Here is a 21,002-nt window from a genome sequence, read left to right as displayed (position 1 = left end):
CTCCCATTCATCTACCTCTATTCTCGACACTAATCAATAACATCTGTCAAAACAATCCCTCAGTAACTTTTTTTTTTCTTTTTTTGCTTCTACTACCTGCTTATCTGCACTCACTATACAAAAGTAAAATGAATCTAAATGCTTGTTAATCATTTATCCTCGCCTGATCTCTGGTGAGGGAAAAAAAACACGTAACTATGTTAAACAATTTCTACAGTCGTTTCATATTGAGATTTTCTTCTGTCTGGGGTTGTTCTGGTTACTATATGGGTTGAAGATGGGTCCTCCACATTTTTGTTCAGTTTGGATGATGTTTTAGCATTTCACAAGCTTCTTTGAATTTTCTTTCATGCCAGGTTTTGGTGCTGTGTAAGGACTTAGTGCCTTTCCAGTCAGTTCTGTGACATTGGAATGCGTGGTCTGATAGGCCTGTTTTACAATAGTGGAGGTATTTAATGTGGCGTTTGTTTCATCTTTTCTGATTAGGATGGTGCATCCTGTTTCCCCTATGTAAGGTAGGTTACAGGTACACTGAATTTTGTAAACCCCTGGATGGGCAAGGTAAGGAAGATTATCTTTGGAAAAGCTACCTTAGTTTTGCTGGGGATTTGAAGGTTGTCTTGATGTATTTAAGTAGTGTTCTATCTAGTTTTTCTGAAATGCCACTAATGTAGGGTATGGCTATGGCATTCTATGGAGGGGTGGTGAGCCCATGGTTACACCTTTTTGTAGGTAAAAATTATTTTGCCACATGAAATACATGGAATGGAGTACATGGGCAAAGAGGGCCATGATATCAGGTGGAAATATGTTTTGTAAGAAGATAGTATCATTCATAGGGACATTAGTGAAAAGGACAGTTATGTCAAAGCTGACTAATAAATCTGTCATTGAGTGTGATGTTTCTAATCTTGTTTATGAAGTGTTTGTGTTGTGTATTTTTGGCAGGCTGTAAATTCTAAGAGAGCAAGCATAATGCAGTATGAGTTTTTTAGTTGTTTCCTCTGGCCATGTGATCACTGATTTGATTAATTCTGTTGTTTTCTTTTTGATGCAGTTTGTAGGGTTGTAATTCACCATTTGTCCTATCTTGTGGTCGGAAACCAATAGGCTCATTTTATCCAGGTATGCTGTCCGATCAAGGACAATGGTAGCATTACCTTTATCTGCTTTTGTAGTGAAGATGTTTGGGTTTTTTTTAGTGATTTAAGTACCAAATTTTCTGTTCTGGTTAGGTTGCAACTTAGTTGTTTATAAGAGTTTAATATGTGCGATGTTTCCATTCGTATTTTGTTGGCTAAATTGAAGGGGAGGGATTTCAGACCTCTTTCAATGTGATAAATAAAATTAATTTGTTAACTGACCTTGGCGCAATGGTGTAGTTCAGGCCTTTCTGCAGGAGCGAGAGCTCCCTGACATTGAGGTTATAGCCGGATTTGTTGATCACTTGACCATGGTCCATTGGTGGTTGATTGCTTTTAATTTCACTCATAGGTGATTGGCTGCTACTTGTATTGTTGGTTTGTAATTGGATGTTCCTCTGGATATGGTGTCCTGATTGTCTGTTACTTTCTTGTAATGGTGCTTGAAACTTTGCTATTCATTTTTCTTTGTTCTTAAGTAACATGTGCTTTGCCGAGTCATCTGTAATCCTCTCTATAATATCCCAAATATTGGGATTTAAGTAGCTCGATAGCTCTCTGATTTTTGTTGTAAAAAGCTGTCTTGATTAACTGCTAAATTTTTGCAGGCCTTGTGGATCTGTTCTCTCAACAAAGCTTTTTCCAAACGAGCATAAACATGGAGCGCTTTGGCTGAAGTAAACCTCTTTTTTATTTTAATGCAGTTCAGTATCAAGTTGCTTTCTCTACATCGTTTTAGAAAGGCTAGCTGATTGATTAACATAGAAGCACGAATTTTCATCTGATAGTGGCTGCACTGCTTATGGGTCAAATCTCCATGGATTATGATAATTCTTTCTTTTCAGGTTACACGGTGGTCAGCACTCAGTGAAGAATTTATGGAGACACAAAACACGTTAGAATAATTACTTTACTTAACGTTAAGCAAGTAACAATCGAAGTTTTGACCTCTGTATTGTTACTTGTTTAATGTTAAGTAATTATTCTTAATTATTCTAACACATGTGTTGTGTCTCCATAAACTCTTCACTATGAGTGCTGACCACCGTTAACCTTAAAAGAAAGAACTTCCTGCCTATGCTCTGTATACTGCTCATGAGCTAACCTTTATATATCCCTTAACTTTTTCTGCAACTTCTCCTTATCCATGTAACTGATCAATTTAGCCCACCTGATTTATTCTGGTGGGCTAAATGGATCCTGGACCATTTCCAATGTACTGTAATAACATCTCTCCCATTCACTAATTCTTATGGCCTAGTTCCAAGCTGGCTCCGCAGTTTGTCATAATCATTTGCCAAATAACTCTACATATATTCCTCAGCTAAAAATTCTGCATGTCTGGCAGTCTCTCAGGTCAAGACTGTATGATCCCTCTCTCCGAATGGAGGCAGAATGGCTATCCTGGTTACTGCCAAATTCTCTGATGCCATTACCAGATTCAGCAGTCTTGAACCCAGAGATTCCTCCATTACATGCTTATGTGTCTTTTATCATTTGTATAAATTTCATTTTCTTCCCTCCCTGGCAGGCCTGGTTGGCAGAGTGGTTAGCGTGTCCACAGCCTCTTGGCTGCGGACATGCCAGAAGACTTCACTCTCAAAAACCCGGTGAGGAATGGGAGTGACCATATGGTGTCTATGGACATCAAATGTGAAATTAAAATTCTTCCCTCCCTGTGACCATTTGTCCTTTGAATCTCTGTTATCATAGTGGAAGCATTTCCATAATTACTCATAATGCAGTTGTCCTAATTTTATTATTATTAATGCAAGATCTCCATATAGTGAAAAGACTCAATGCACAAAGCAAACACTGTTACACACAAAGTTCATCAAGCTGTGCTTTAAACTCATTCAATGTATCTGCATTCACCATAATGTCAGGAAATGCATTCCACTCACCAACTCTCTATGCAAAGAACCTGCTCCTTATATCCCTCCTCACACCCTTGTTATATAGCTTCCAGCTATTCCCTTTGTTCTACTCCATTCTCCCATTCTATGAAAAATTTCTTCCACATTATCCTGGTAGCTACCCTTTACCAACTTAAACATCTCAATCATATCCCCTCTCTTCCTCCTATTCACAAGGCTTTGCAAGCTGCATTCCCTCAATCTGTTCTCGTATCTCAAATCCCAAAGACCAGTTACAACCTCAGTGAGTCTTCTCTAGACCCTTTCCAATATATCCTCATCACCATGAAAACCAAGGGACCAAATCTGTGCATAATGATCTATACAAGGCCTGATCAAGGTCTAATACAATGGAACCAGAACCTCTATTTCCACAAGTTAAGGCCCTCTGCATCATTGCCATAGTCTGATGTGATGTATTCACAACTTGTGCAATGTGAACTCTGAACTTCAGATCCTTGTCCTTTACCACTCCAAGGTGTCTTATCTACTCAACTTCCTCCAAAATTTTCCTGCCAAGTGTATACTTTCCATCCCATTACTGCCTATCAAAATTTCAGAACCTTGCACTTTGCAACACTGAACTGACAGTTCCACACTGGTGACCACTCACACAATCTATTCAAATCCTTATGTAAGACCACATCTGCTTGATTCCTCATCACTCTTTTCAGCTTTGCATCATCTGCAAACAGCTGTATATCACCAGTAGAAGCTATCCCAATATCATTAATATACAAATTAAATAACAATGGTCCCAAAACAGACCCTTGAGGCACACTTCTTGCGACTTTCTCTTTCAAGTGCCCCCCCCCCCCCCATCCCAATACACTACTTTTGGATACCTATCTGAAAGTCAGTCACCTATCCAAATCACTAGTCTGTTATCCAATTCCATCTGCTTCAGTTTAGTGACCAACTTATGGTGTGGCAATCTATCGAAAGCCTTTGCAAAATCTAAGAATACCACTTTACGTGCATCTCCCTCATCTAATACATTCGTCACCTTGCTACAATACATAATTTGAAAACTCTCTCTCTGTTATCAACCCACTTTTGTATCCTATCACCAACCTCTCCAGTGCCTTATCTACAATTCCAGATATACAGACTGGCCTATAATTTGTTATAGCTTTATCACCACCTTTGTGAAGTGGAACAATTTTACCTTCCTTCCACTCCTTTGGGATTTGTGCTGTTGCAACTCTTGTTAAATAGATAGAGCAAGGCTGATGCCAACTCCTTGCAACATTTCCATAAGGCACGTGCTGATATATCACCAAGTACTACTGCTTTATTAACATCCATAAGTCTTCTCTCATTTCATTCCTACACCTGAGCTTCTGATTTCACAATGAGGATGAAACACCCTGATGAACTGCTTACTGATTTCCTCTGCAGCAATTACCAATCTCCCACTTTCATCCATTATCATCGTACTATATTTGTTCTTTTATTTGCCATATATCAGAAAAATTCATGAGGATTTTCTTGGCCTGATTTGCTAATTTCTGTTCATACTACACTTTTGTTATTCTTATCAACTGATTCACTCTCCTGGCCTGCTCTTTATGCTACTTATTATTAACATTATTCATCTTGTGCTGCCTCCTAAGTGCCTTCCTCTTCCAGATTTCATGCTTAATCCTTCATTCATCCATTTCACACCTATCTTATTCAGTCTTTTGACCTTCAGAATACATTCAACACATTGATGCTGTTATGTACTTCTTTGTCAGTTCCCAAGCAGCATTTATTTCCTTACCACTCAACTCCTCATTCCATGTTTGTGAGGAATATATGTGGAAGTACAAGGCTGGTGATTGTGACCAGCTTGAAGTTCCACATATATTCCTCACAGAAGACTTCATATGGCTAGCCACAACCCAGGTGATCACTCTCACCAAATGAAAGGAAGTGCAAAACCCCACTCACAATTCCATCTTCTCATGAAATGATCAGATCTGAAACTCTTGATCCCCATGTGCCCTCCTTTACATACTGCTTGAGATAGTTGCCTCTGGAGAACTCAAGAAATTCATTTTCCTTATTCCCAAATGCTATCTCTTCATTCCAACTTATACTACCATAACTAAAATCACCCATAATAATCATCCTTCCCTTTTTCACTAACCAAAGTTGCTTACACATTCTTTCATCACCACCCTCCACATTCCTTGGCCTAAACCAACATCCAACTAAATATCTTTCTGACAACTTCCACTTCACACTGCCCCAAAGCCATTGTCATTGTTTCCCTCTTTCATGTCTACCTTATGTGAACATAATTTCCCTATCATCAGCAATATTTCCCTACCTTTCCTGTCCATCCTATCCTCAAGAAAAACACTGTACCATTTCTATTCACGTTAGGATATCATCTTCATTCAACTATGTTTCACTTATTCCCAATATACTCAATCAGTGAAACAATTTCATTTCCCATATTTCTAATTCTCCTGGCCCACTGCACCTACCAATCATATACCATATTTGCCAGCATATAAGATGCACCCCCTTTTTTGTACACATTTTTTAGGTAAAAAAAGATTTTTTAGATCCTCTTCCTGATTCTGCCAAGTTGTTTATCATTTTCTCAGTTCGGGACGACCTGAAATACCTCTCTGCAGTCCTGTTTCCATGTTCTTTAGCATACGCAATCACACGTAGCTTGTATGCAATATTGTAGCAATGCCGACATTTTTCAGCCATAATTTGCCAAGAAATTTAGAGAAAATTTAACGGCAGAAATTTATCACCGTTCACAACAACCGCGACAACAACTGGAAAGTTTAAATGAACAGGAACACAGCTGTGATCATCGATGACAGCGCATATGCATCCACTGAACTGTACGTAACTGGAATGCTCTCACACACCGCAAGGAAGCAAGAAAGAAATCGCGTAACTCGGAACAGAGAAGATTTCCAAAAACACAAGTAATAAAAAACTGCAGTAATAAAAAACAGGGTGCGTCTTATACCGCCGTATAAGATGCACCCTGTTTTTCAGACTTATTTTCAAAGAAAAAAAGTGCGTCTTATATGCTGACAAATACGGCATATCCTCTCAGTCTCAACAACCCCACTCACACCCAATCTATTCCATTCATATGCTGATCATCCCCCATACATACATACATTCTTGCATTCCCGTTCTTTCTTCATCTCTCATACTACTACTACTACCGTTTCCATTGCACCACTCTCCTGATCTTAGACTTCACTCTAGAACCCAGAGACTTCTCCATTACATGCTTATGTGTCTTATCATTTTTATCACTGCATTTCCATTCAGTGATGACAATTTCTCCAGTTCACTCACTCCAAAGTCATTCAAATTCTTCATTCTATTATATTCTGCATACTATCTGCATTTTCCAATATACCACTCCCCAGCTTATAGCAAGCAACTAATTATACATTTCATCCCATTGACCTCTCTTATACCAGACAGCCTCAAGTGCACTCCCTCTGTATCCCAATCCTGTTGATGCACTCTTCTTTTTGGCTTTGATTCTGCTATCACTCTTCTCGCCTATCACGTGTTTCCCTCTATGAAAATACTATACCCCTTTCATTCCATTCTTATAACACCCTTCATCAAACAAGTCTCACTAATGCCTATGACTTTTGGCCAAATTAAAGTAACCAATTTCCAAAAACTTCTCCCTCTTATTCTGAATGCATCTGGTATTGGTATAGAAAATTGCATTACTTCCTTCATCTTGCATGTGTTGATTATCTAACACAAATTCAGAAGCAGAGCATTTCATGTGATCATTGTTCCACTAATTCAACTGCTCAACCCAGTGATGCTTGCACCCCCCCCCCTCTTTAAATACTCAAGTTCCTCAGACACTAAACTTCTGAACAATATTTTTTCAAAAGTTCATTCAAATGCAAACCACCAGTTTTATATAATTCTTTCCATTTATCTAACTCACTGCAAATATTCACAAACGCATTCATCCTGTGCAACTTACTCATTTGCAATGGCCCTTCTCAGCTCACTTTTATCATACCATGGCAGTAGGCTCGCCATCTTTACTCTCTCACTCTTCTTATTCACTTATGAGCAACTCTTTCATATCTTCTCACTTATCACACTTGTCATCTGCCAAAGTAATAATCTCTTTCACTCACACCACTCTAACAGCATAGTTAACATCCCTAATCATTGACCCAGGGACACAATTTCTTTATGCTCCCCCTCTGCTCCTTTTCATGGAGTCTCCATACACTCTCCTTACTCTTCCTCCCTCTTCTGATCTTTCATACTCTTCTTTCTCTTCCCTCACATCTCTTCCTTCTTTTGCTTCTCTCTCTACACACACACACTGCTTGGAAAGAAATCAACAGACACCATAGTGTGAGGAACAAACAGCCATGGTGCCAACTTTAATAAGATGCATGGTTTCCTTTTGCTGCAATGACTGCAGCAATCCTATGGGGCATACTTTTCAAAAGTGTACAATAGCGATTAATGGGTATTTTGGACCATTCTTCCTATAGGCATGTAATGAGGTCCTGGATTGTTGTTGGGCTATCATTCCTTGACCTCACCTGATGCTTTAGTTCATCCCATAGATGTTCAACAGGGTTGAGATCAGAGCTCTGTGGAGGCCATTAATGTGGTGACATTAATGTTCACAAATCACATAGTTAAAGCAGCAACCTTATGATATGGTCAGTCCATAAAAATGCCACAAAGTAAAAAGCATTGCATTGTCCAGAATATACAGATACCTCTCAGAGTACAATGTTCAGGGCACCACATAGATCCAAGGCCAAACCAGGAAACAGGACTATATCATCACACTACCACCTCCAAATTTCATTAGTTGGGGTTATGTACTCTGGTAACAGACGTTCAGTGGGCATCTGCCATGTCCATCTGCTTGGTAGAGGGTGTACAGTTATTCGTCACCCCATCACACAGATTTTCAAGCTTCCATATCTTACTGTATATGCTCTTTGCACCACTGAAGATGACACTGCTGGTTTGCATAACGTGGGAGTTGCATATGACCAGGAGTCTTCCACTGCAAATAGCATTAGTAAATTTGCTGTAAACTGAGATAGAAACCAAACTGCCTAATTACAGAAGGTTCTGTTCACAAATGGTCCAGGAATAAAGTACATTCTCAAGTTACATCTTCAAAAATTATGGAAACAACTACTGTGTTAGAGGAAAAAAAATTCTCAGGTGTCTGTGGTTAAGGCACTTAATTTCTGTAGTATATTTTCTGAACCAGTCAGACCAGGAATATATTCAATTAATTTTTAAACAGACCTCCCAAGAACTCACTGTTCAAATGACACCTTAAATGAGTTAGTCAGTTATTGAAAGTACTAATCAATCAAATCTTATCTCTACTATGTTTAATGCACACCCCAGCAAGACAAAAATATAACCATATTGCAAGTTAGCAGATGGGTGTACTAAGCATTAGATGAAATGGGAATCCTACTCTCTAGACTCAACAAGGAACTTTTTCGAGCTACTTCAGATTTCTGATAAATAGGGTGATGATTTCACAACCAGACAGAAAAACATTCAAACATCCATGTCCATGGTGGGATCTGAACCCAAAGCTGTTGGTAAAGTAGAAGCATCATTCACTTTTTTCCCCTTTTTCTCTTATGGTTCCCACCCACAAAAGGTTACTTGGCCAATAAGGTCCCCTGAAGTCACTGGATCAATTCCACCTTGAGCAAATTCAGTTTTATGAAAGTTTAATAAAAATGAATGACAGATATTCTGAACTTGATATAGACCAAGTAAAAATAATGGTAAAGATCTGCCTTTGGGAGTAGCCAGTAGCTGGCATGTTTGGTCAACTGGTTTGAAGGTGGCAAAGAGTTGGAATTTCTTTAGAATCTTTGCTACACATTCAGAAATGCCTTTTATGGTAAGGAATGCTGTATGGAATGCAATGCTGAAATGAATCTTCACATGTAAAGGTAAGACAGTTGTTTTGCTTCTTTACAAGACCTGTTAAGACTTCACTTGGACTATTGTGCACACAGGTCTAGTCTCCTGGTTTCTGCAGTAACTTTGATAGAGTGGAGTGAGAGAGAGAGTGTGCAAAGGAGTGTGTTAAAAATAATATCAGGATTGTGGAATACGGATTATGAAGATAAGTTGAGAATTTGTAGACTGCAGACACTAGAAAACCAAAGAAAGAAGGGCAATATGATTAAGACTTACAAACTTCTGAAAGGATCATACAGGATTTCAGTAGATGGAATTTTTCATTTTATGGAGAGTGGGGAAAGGATTAGAGGGAATTCTTGTAAGTTCAGAGAGAGCTAGATTTTTCTCTCCTAGAGAAAGGTTATGTGATTGGAATGGATTGCCGCTGGATGCTGTGTGTGCAGATAGTATATAGCCTCCCTCAGTTCTGATTCCCTGGAGGACTATCTTAATAATAACAGGAATTCTGTGAATTCTTCTTCAGTTGGAATACAATTAGAGAAACTGTCAAGATCTTTTTATGGATTTTTTTTTTTTTGGGTAACCATTTAGAAAGACTGTCAGCTTGATAGTTTTTATTTCATGTAGGAGAGCTTCATAATGAGCAAAGTTTATGGGCTGGCTGATATTAAACATTTAATTATTCCATATTTTTTTTTTAGTAGGGTAATATGAAATGCAGAAGAATGATGTATGTATGCATATATATCATCCTGTGAACATTAGTTTGTGGTAAGAAGTAGACAGGGAGCCATCAATTTAACATTTAATGTGACATCCAGAAATTATACTACTCCTAACAATTTTTTTTCCAAAGTAAGTTTTATTACTTTGGAAAAATTATTATTTCTAGTGTTCAAATTATTAACTTTACATAGTACTGTCTTTCCATGTCATACACACACACAACACACATCACATAAGCAAAGTAATGGCTTTGGTAATGGCTTCAAGATAAGTTTGTCAATCTCGATGATAATGAGGAACCCCATGCTGTTTGTAAAGTTTATTTTTCTAGCTGAAATATCTAGAGCTTATCATAAAAGGATGTGTCTTATCACCTTTACTGTACAATATATATAGTGAGCAAGTTTTTAAAAATATTTCAGAACTGAAGGGTGTAAAAGTCGGAGGTAGGAACTTCAACAACTTCAGGTATGCAGATGACACAGTCCTTATAGCTGAATCTGAAGATGATCTTCAAAACTTAGTCACAGAAATTTACAACAGAAGCTTAGACATGGGACTAATTATTAACCTAAAGAAAACAAAGTGTGTGATTATATCAAAAGAACCAATAAATAAGAAACTAAACATAACTGTTAACAAAAAGAAAATTGAACAGGTTCAGTCTTTTATATATTTGGGACAAATGTTTATAGACAGAGGAAATTCCCTTAAAGAATAAAAAGAAGAATAGAGATAGCAAGAAAAGCCTTTACTGATATGAAAACTGTTCTAACATCCAGAGATATTTTATATTAATATAGACACAAGAAAAAGATTAATAAAATGCTATATCTGGTCAAGCCTTCTCTACAACAGTGAAACTTGGACTCTAAATAAAGAAGCAGAGAAAAAATTAGAAGCTTTCGAAATGTGGACCATCAGAAGAATGAAAATACCATGGACAGAGAAAATGAAAAACGAAGATGTTTTAAAGAAAGCAAAAATGAAAAGAACATTAATGAAAATAATTAAAGAGCAAAAACTTAAATATTTTGGACATCTAAGTAGACTAGACAAGAAGTCATTCAAAAATTAATATTAGAAGGGAAATTGGATGGAAAAAGAGGGAGAGGTAGACCCAAGAGAATGTGGTTTGAAGACATTAAGGACTGGACTGGCTTGAATTACCATAAATGTTCCAGAGCAGCAAAAGAAAGAAAAAGGTTCTGTGACATGGTTGCCAACCTCCTTCTAGGGGATGACACTTGAAGATCATAAATCTGAATAATTCTGTCCTTTGCTCTATAAATTCCAGGAATAAAAATTCCAATGTCTCAAAATGACATAATTGGTGAAAAGAGACATGATTCTCTAACCAGAGTATCAAGAGATTCTAATTTAATATCTTATTTTTGAGAGAAATTCAGTAGAAATTGTTTAGAGATGAAACAGTGTGCCCAATTCAGATGGATTAAAATAAATATACAGAATTCCTAAAAGACATCACTGAACATGTGGCAATATCCCAATTCATTACCAGCTTCAAATCAATCACCAAATCATCCACCAGATACTTTCTCCTACAAACAAAGCATTAACCTCTCTACCAGCTGTGGTGGATGAAATAGTGAGACCAAATTCCACTTTTTATCCATGTTATTTAACATGGTGTTACAGAATCGTATCCAGATTTTGCTGGACGTCTATAGATGTCATGGCCGGTTGGGGTGTTAATGCCACCTACATATCAAGTCTCCATAGCTCAGTCAGTATACACAAAGGACTTTCCAACCCTTTCCAACCTTTAGAGCTGATCATTCCTAATTTCTTACAAATTCAAATTCTGTATTTTTTATAATCCAAGTAAAAACATATCATGTGTGTTAGAAATACTTTCGGAAACTTCTGGCTTCTAAGAAGACCTCAGCCTTCTTTATTTATGCAAGATCTGATTCCTATCACTCTCATTCAAGAAACTACAGAAATGGAGCTATGTATTATGTTGTGAGTTCTGAACCTGAGGGATTTTAGATTAACTTTATGATTTTTATTTCATATATATATTCCTTATTATTTTCAAGTTTCTAATTTTATTTATGAAAGAAACTTAGAATATGGCTATTCCTCTAAACAAGCTAACTTAAATTCCTATCTTTCCTTCTTTCTTGTGTTTTATTATTATTATTATTGCAAATTAAATTATACCCCAGTTAATAAGTGAGTCCCCAAAAATGAAAAAAATTCCAACTTGGACAGTTGTCAGTTGTTTTGGTTATTAAAATGTAAAATACAACAAGGGTTTCAAGAATATCAGAGAGGAGAAAAACATCAAATATATTGAGATATATATATATCCAACATATTAATTCATACTGGTCTATATCTAATTACCTCTGTGTAGTTCGATTAGGGAATTTTTCTTTAAATTTTACTGCTTGTCTATGAGATTTACAATTCTGTTCATTTTCTCTTACTCTGGATACATTTTGATAATCCCTAATAAATAAAACAGAATAAAAAAAAATTGTAAGATCTACGAGACATTTCTATAACACAAACTACATTAAAATAACATAAAACACTTATAAAAGCATATGCATTTATGCTGACCCAGAATGTGATAGTCAATAAGAGATGCAAAGAGATATGAAGTTCTCAAGCGACAACTGTCATGTTTGTTTACTACCAGGAATAAGTGGAAAAAATCTCTGGCATTGAAGCTATTCATCTTAGATCGAAAATTAAACACATAGTGAGATTTGATAGACAGAAGATGATGCAATCACGAGGAAAGAATATATAGGATATATTATTGCCAGGCAATACAAAAAAGATCAGAAGAGGATGCTGTTAATGACAGTAGAAGAACTGTGACCATTGGAAAGTCAGGTCAAGTATGAAAAAAACAGCATCAGTTTTGAAAAGTAACATAAATTTGAAGCAGTACAGTGTGAGATTAAAAGTTAAAATATATAGTGGGGTACTGCTTTAGGACTAAGAATGAAGAAAGATTAAAATTAAATATATAGCGCAATTAGCTCAATGAGTGAAGAGAGTAATTATGGAAGATTTCAATTAATAGACACAAATGGGAGAAGGAGAGCACACTTGCATGTGTATACACACACACACAAGATGAAGTAGAAAGAATATGTATAATACATGAGAGAAAAATGATTGAGAATTTTCTCTGCTGTATCTCCTAAGGGCAAGTATTTATGCCTGCAGATCTGTGTGTTCGAGTGGGCCAGTTTGCCTGTTTAGAGGGATGAATAACCCATGTTTCTAGAGGGGAGGGGGGTAACATCCATATGAGATCAGCTAACACACCATTTGATGAAAAGACCCAATAATGGTTCAAGACGGAATTTGAACCTGGATCTTTCCAACCAAAAGGCTCATTTATATCAACTGAGCTACAAAAGTTCCAATAATTATATCAAGCAATGTGTAATAGGGGATAAGTAGGGTTTAAGAATTTTGGACCAGTGAGAGCAGAAGATCTGCTCATAACAAAGGAGGCCATTTTGTCTCCAAACAGTTTTCAATTAAGAATGGAGGGTATATGTGGAACTACATAAGTGATTATGAACATGATAAAAGATTTAGGCATAACAACTTGCAAGAGTGCCATAGGAACAGTCAAGAGGTTTTAAGTATATTAGACTGCATCCCAAATAAGGAAGTTATATCAGTCAGGAGTTAAATAGATGAGTAAAAAATAAAATAAATAACAAAAACTAAGTAAAAAAATAAGTAATAATAATAAAATTGTGGAAGATATTTAAGAAACATGACGAGTAAGTTTGTAAACAGCCTCCAAAGTACAGAACAGAAATTTAACAATTATAGTTAGGAAAACAAAAATGGATTATAAGAGAAAACAGTGCCCATTCTTCCATTTACTTTACTGTAGTAAGTAAATGGAAGAATGATTACAGACAGATAATTAAATGAATCCAACTGGTAAGATGATAGCAGTGGATGTTACATTATTAAAGTGTTTCCAGAATATAAGGACCACCTAGCTAAGAGTGCAAATACAACTTTCAGAGGATAATTGCAATGCTGAAACGAACCCAGACATGTAAGAATGGGGAAGCTGTTTTGCCTCTATGAAGTCTCAAATACAACCTCACATGGACTATTGTGCAAAGGTCTAATCTCCTGGTTTTTGGGGTTGATGCTGATACAGTGGAGAGAGTGCAAAGAAGAGTGTTAAAAATGATATCAGGATTGTGGAATGCTGATTATGAAAAGAACTGAGAATTTGTGGACTGCATATATCAGCAAACAAACAGTAGAAAGAGAGATGATATGATTGAAACTTCTGAAAGGGTCATAGTATATAAATGGCCAATAGATGCCATTTTTAATTTTATGGAGGGTGGGGAGAGGATGAAAGGCCATCAATGGAAATTGAGAATGAATAAACTAGATTTATTCCCTCACAGATTAGTGCTTATTAGGAAAAAAAAAAAGCATTGTCTTCTTTTTTTCTAAAATTAACCAAACTTTTTGACCAGTGCATCATCCCAGTTATGACATATGGATCAGAGACATAGACAAGAACCAAATAAATACCAGACAGAATGAGGAAAACTAAGTGCAGAATGGAGAGAGCAAACATCAGATTACAAGATAAGGAATGATGATATAAGAAAAGAAAATAAGGTATATAGGAAGAGATTTTAAAATTAAAATGGAGATGGACAGGAAGATGAATGCCTATATGATTAGAGAGAGAGAGAGAGGGGGGGATGATAGAAGAATGATCTAGTGGAGATGGTGGAAGAATAACAGCATTGGAAAGCCTTCAACAGAGAAAGATTGAGACAAATGGTTGTGTGTGGGGGGGGGGGGGGGCAATAACCAAAAATGGTTATAAATGGTCTTGAAACAGAAGAGTGGTGCTTGATTGAAATGGACTGCCTCTGGAGCTGGTGAACGAGTGCAGGTAGTGTGAATTACAATCACCTACACCAGCTGTCATACCTTTTCTTGTATTGTGAGTCATTCAAGAAAAGATATGAGAGCTGGTGTGTGATATGTAGCCTCTCTCTCTCGATGTGTCCCCGACTCCATGGAGGTATCACTTAATATTCCAACCAGGCAGAATTAATGTATAATGTGATGAGAAGAAATGTTTGGTTGTTTTGAATTTTAATGGCATATTATCAACTTGTACTACAATGTGCCAAGTCAAAGGTTAAAATATATACTATAAACAAATATATAAAGTACAATGTAAACTAGTATATAAAAATATAAATTGTACAAAAGGTGAAATTAATACATTTCAGACTAAATGTTTAAAACTGCATATAATATTCATTTTTGTAAATGTTTAAAAATATTAATCACATACAATGAATCACAAATCTTGCCTGAGCAGAAGATTGAGATAGATCATCAGAGAAATGAAGAAGTCTATTGAAATATGACATGGTTGAAAGAAACCTGCAATACTTACACACACACAGGCATGTCATTATTCCTCAACAGGAAGGAATGTGCAAGAAGAATACAATCCATACACAGCTAAGCAAGATCTCTCTCTCTATATATATATATATGGTCCTTGTGCACACTGCACTGTCACTTTGGAATTAATCTGGTATAGTGTTTTTTTTTTTTTTTTTTTTTCCCCCACCTCTCTATTCTGTGATGTTTACTCCTGGGATATTTTTTCCTCTTATCAGCATACAGGGAACATAGCTGAAGCAACTACAATCCCATTTCAGTTGACCAATATATCTTGGGATCCGACGTAGTGAAACATAACAGCCGAATGAATCCTTATGTAATAGATAGTAGGTCACAGAAAGAGAACATTCACTGTAATGAATTAAGTGAATCCACATAAAAATGCACCCTCCTTAGTGCTTAATCTTTACACAGTATAATGCAAGCTTATGGCATGCAGCTTAACAGTATCAAATGTGATCTCATTAGATAATTTGCAATCTATGGTATAGCCTCTCTTGAGAAACTGCTCCAACAGCAGGTTGACTTAGTTTTAATCTGACAGGAGTCGGATACTAGACTCATGAAGGATGATTACATCAACCAACCTCCAAGCTTAGTCTTCCTTAGGTATTCCCTACCATCTTGGCATCAAACACTTGCTTTCCTAATATTTCTTTTTCCATTCTGTTTAAGTAACCACACCACCTGAGATGAACTCTGCGCACACATTCCTGAATGTTAACACTATCAATTCCTTCCTAATACCTTCATTTCTGATATGATTTTGCCACAGATGCTATCTGTTCATGACCCAAATTTTTCTCAAAGCTCTCATATCTGTGGTCTTTAGTCTTTGATCAACTGTTTTATTTTTAACACAGCTCTCAGATCTAGGAGTTAAAACTGCCTTGAACAAGGCAGTTTTAACTGTAGTTATTATTATTATTATTTTTTTCGGGCTACTCCAGGGAGTCCTTAGACTCATCGAGGGTGGCCCTAAACATCATGTCCACACAACTATACGACATTCTCACAGTATCTATCATACCTTGCCTTGAACTCGCTCACTGTCATAGCACCCACAACAGACTCAGGCAGCTTATTCCACTCATTTACCACTCTAAAAGTAAAGAACCCAGCTCTAACACCACTGCTAACCACACTCTTGCCCAGCTTCCATAGGTGTCCCCTAGTTCTCCCACCACCAGTCCTGATCTCAAAAATATCCTCTGAATTAATCTTATAGAATCCTTTTAGCAATTTGAATGTCTCAATCATATCTCCCCTTTTCTGCCTATCAACCAGTTTCTGCAACCCACAAATCTTCAACCTGTTCTCATATGGTTCATTCCATAGACCTGCTATCATCTTCGTCACTCGCCTCTGGATCCTCTCCACCTCCTCTCCATCAAGAAGGAACCGAGGTGACCAAATCTGGGCACAGTAGTCAAGATGAGGTCTTATTAAGGCTCGGTACAGAGGTACAATAACTTGCTTGTCTCTGCTCGTTAAGGTATTTTTCAACAACCGTTTAAACTGCATACTGCTAGTTTAGTGTTCTAATTTCTCTCATTCCATATGAATTTATTCAGTTGACTTCCCACCACACTAGCTTTACCACACTACTGTCTATTTCCAAAGTTAGAATTTAAAAACAAATTTCCTGAAATTTCTCTACTCTTCTGATTTTACTACTTTCATAGCATTCATGATTAAAGGAGTATATTCCTAAATTTAAAACATCTTACAATGAAAATAATAACAACACAGTACTTTTTAATGAAATGCCAGTATGATAATTGATTTCAGTATTTGAGGACAAAGATGAAATAGTGAACAAAATATAAAAAAAAAAAAAAATTTAAATAGTGCAAATTAGATACACTGCACATCAAGATATATACAAGAAATACACTGGTCCCTGTGCACATCAAGAAATCTTTAATTAACCAACCCCTAAGTCGGTTAGTGAAGTGGTTTTCAAACTTCTTAGAAGTGTCTCTCTTTCCACCAGTCTCTGCATAAAACAATATCGACCTAGTACCATATATTTTGTTCTAGTAAAAAAACTGAAACGTTCCTTAGTTTTTTGATACCGTGCAATTATACTTAAAACCAAACTAAAAGCAAAATAGCACAAAGATATTTATTTTGAATTTACAACTTGTAAATTAAAAAAAAAATAATAATAATTAAAAATAATCAGCTAACACCTTATTATTCCCGGAGTAGGTGAGGCCATTTTAGCCTATCTAACTTTTGGAGACTGAGTGGGCAGTTCAATCTCCACTGGTACCCAATCAGAGATACCTGGCCCAAGGCTATCAGTAATTAAGTGGCACGCAGTGAAGAGAGACGGCTAAACAAGTGCAGCCATCTTGTGGTCCCTAACCCTAACACTCGTATTTAATGTCTGAAATAATGTGGGTTCTACGGTCAATTTTCTTGAGTTTACGGGACGAAAAACCCGGGAGAAAAAAACCACTTGCCCACGCCAGAGGTCGACTAACTCAAGAACCAGTCGAAAAAAAAAAGGCTTAGAAAAATTTCTTTCTTCCACTTCCACTGAGCTACACAGGCTTTGTAAATTTTTTAATTAACATTTTAATGACTAGTGTTTCAAGCATTTTTAATGATATATTGAAATAAGTGGATGGAAAATCAAGTACAAGTGGGAATTGTGCTTGTGCTCAAAAATAAACAATAATACTGACCATTGCTTTAACCCCTGCAGAAAGGATCTTTCACACTGGGGGGGGGTATTAAATTGCTTCTGGTACAGCACCATGTAACTGTACCTTCAGTTATCTAACCCTGAATACATACATACATATTACAAAAGTGTTTGAATTATTGAATACTGTTCTCACATCTGGAGGGGGGGGGGTTCTTCGAAATTCTTAGTGAAGTGCAGGAGAGTGTTATCTGTCATTTGGAATTACAACCAAAGCAATTAAGACCATGAGACCAATGTATTATGTCTATAAACTGTATTCTAGCAGTTTTCCTAAACAATCAGAATGGTAGGATGAAAAACCTGAGCTTTTAAAGGGTAAAAACCCTGCCACTTTTGTATGAGACTGGTTAATTCACTTTCCAAAAAAACAAACCCTTATAAAGGATCTTTGCATCTAAGAGAGGACAAGGACAAATAGCATAACTGATTAGCCAGCCAAAATTAAAAACATTCCTAGATTTGCACTGAAATTGGAAATACAGATAAATTAGTTAATAACTCCTTCCTGGTTTTAATCCAAGAGCATTCCAATGGCTGATGCAACAAGAAATACCTTCAATCAAATCAGAGGAAGAACCCTGCCACTTTTGTATGAGAATGGTTAATTCACTTTCAGAAAAAATAAACCCTCATAAAGGATCTTTGCTTCTAAGAGAGGACAAGGACAAATAGCATAACTGATTAGCCAGTCAAAATTAAAAAGATTCCTAGATTTACACTGAAATTGGAAATACAGATAAATTAGTTAATAACTCCTTCCTGGTTTTAATCCAAGAGCATTCCAATGGCTGATCCAACAACACATACCTTTAATCAAATCAGAGGAAGATACCATTTATGAGGGCAGCTACTCATCTTAATTGAAAAGTTAAGAGAGAGAAAAAAAAAACTCTCAATCTACTGACATGAATTAAATCACATTGCACTCCTCTCCCTTTGATTTGATAAACTTTACTTTAAACAACTCAACCTACAGAACACATCACCCACTACTGCCTTCAATTATGATCTCCAAGCCATCCTCCAATGCAGCTCAGATAACCTCATTAATTTCAATGCTAGTAAAACCCAGTTCTGTCTTATTTCTCACAAAAAAGAACTATTTTCCGCCAGTATTATTTTTGATAACACTCAAACGTTTCAGACAAGATGAGATTTCTTTTCTTGGAATAACCCTGACATCAAGCCTCTCGAGGCATATGCACATCACAACCATTGCATCCTCAGCTTCCAAAATACTAGTCTCTTTCACTCAAGAGACGTTACCTCACCCTTAACAGCTTTTAAGTTTATACAAATCACAAATCTACTGTTAGAACTTGAATGGGAGAATTTATAAAAAAATTAATTCATTTATAACAAGTCTAACATATCAGCAAGGAGAAACTTGTACTTAAGCTATCAAAAGGATTGTAAATAGGGCAATAAATATCTTTGAATATAGAATTATATAAGAAAACTTGTTTATTCAAATCTAAGTAAAGATTTCCAGTTTGTAAAAATGCAACTATAAAAAGGTATTCTGTGTGAAATAAAATCTTTATCAAGATGTAAACAAAAGTCCAAAGTTTGCGGGCAGACCATTCGGGTGAACGTTTGGTTTTAGGCATAAGCATTTATACAGAAAGCGACGTAAGCTCGTTTTCCTGGAAGGCGCCATACAAGGCGACGCAGTGTACTGGATCATCTCGCGGGCAAAGGAGACTAGAGCCATGCAGAAGAAAGCAGTAGTAAAGAGGGCGCCAAAGATGCAGAATAAAAGGGGTTTGCTCCCCTCTCTCGAAGCTTTTTTGCTCGTTTTCCTGACCCTTTCCGGGTGTTTTACGTGGTTAGATGTTAGGCCTCTCTTTCTCTCGCCTTCCGATGGATTCCGGATCGCCCTGAGGTGTTAGACGTCGGCACCCGCAGTTCCAGCGCCCTGACTAGCTATCTCCTTGGGATGGAATTCCTGAACCGGCAACTCTGATGAGGACTAGTGGCATCAGAATCAGATAAATGTGGGCACATAGCCAGATGTTTGGTAAAGCCAAGTAGGATGACCTCTATGAGTAACCACATGGATAAAGGCCTAGCAGAAATGTTCTGACCCCAATTCAAGGAAGAAGGATAGGGCTGTGCAAGGCAAAAATGTGAATTAAGTGATGGATCTGTTAATCTTCCCAAGAGCTGGGAACTTAGAGTGAAGAAATGTTATATAGTTAGTGAGCACGGACAATGTAGTATAGAACTCTTAGGTGATTATCGATGATAGCAGTGGCTTAACTCCACTGAGCATTTTGTTAAAGAAAGTTTATAGATGATTTGTGACAGGTATTTTGTGTGAATAACTAACGTAATTTAGAAGAGAATTGAATGGATGAAATTTAAGACTTGTATATTGTGTAGTTTAATGCTTAATCTTATAGAAGGAGCTAATGATTGTATCCATTCGTGTTTTAGTTGGTTTAACTTTAGAATGGCATAAAATTGATCTGAGTCATGAATGTAAATGTATAACTTCAAGATCTCAATAAATGTGTTTTATGTTTTGAACCTGACATTAGCTTGAGAATGAATTCAAATTACCACTCATAAAAATGGAACCTATGCAGAGTAGAATAGATGTCTAAAAGCCACGAGTGCAAACGTTATTAAACATAGCTGATATTGAGAATTTCGGGACTAAGAATAAGTGTTAGATTTTTCACCTCTGTATGTTATCTGAGAGTGTTTCCCTGCTTAAGAATTCCTTTTAACCTAAAGATATTGGCTGGTACAACATAACAAATAAATTTGCCAGTATCTGATCGGGAGACAATCTTGGACAGTAATCACAAAGGATTTTGTCCCTATCAAAAGGTAAACCCTTTGTCCAAGTAATGATGCATGTGATTAATCTAGAAATCGGCCAGATATATAGACAGTCTTTCTATATCATGTACTGAAGGTAAAATTTAGGTTTAGATCGTGAGAGTAATTAGGGTAAAAGCAAATTAGATCTAAATAAGGAAAAACAAGTATAAATTAGAACAAAGCCACGAAGTGGTGACATAACACTACCTAGCTATTGAACACTGCTCTCACATTTGGAGTGGAGTCCCTATGAACTCT

The 21,002-nt window shown here is 36.6% G+C and overlaps 1 protein-coding gene across 3 annotated transcripts in view; it reads right to left on the bottom strand.

Annotated features, from left to right (window-relative positions):
* Positions 1–21,002, bottom strand: part of LOC150094597 (uncharacterized) — a 269,253-nt gene that overhangs the window by 84,579 nt on the left and 163,672 nt on the right. For all 3 annotated transcript variants that reach the window (XM_090411018.1, XM_090411017.1, XM_090411016.1), the window contains exon 8: positions 12,098–12,202. In XM_090411018.1, coding sequence (XP_090267144.1) covers positions 12,098–12,202 — 105 coding nt within the window. The remainder of the gene's footprint in view (positions 1–12,097; positions 12,203–21,002) is intronic.

The sequence above is a fragment of the Typopeltis vanoorti genome, chromosome 21 (genome assembly GCF_054136105.1).
Source record: "Typopeltis vanoorti isolate ZY-2024b chromosome 21, IOZ_Tvanoo_1.0, whole genome shotgun sequence".
NCBI classification, from domain to species: domain Eukaryota; kingdom Metazoa; phylum Arthropoda; class Arachnida; order Uropygi; family Thelyphonidae; genus Typopeltis; species Typopeltis vanoorti.
This window is presented reverse-complemented; position numbering and strand designations above follow the sequence as displayed.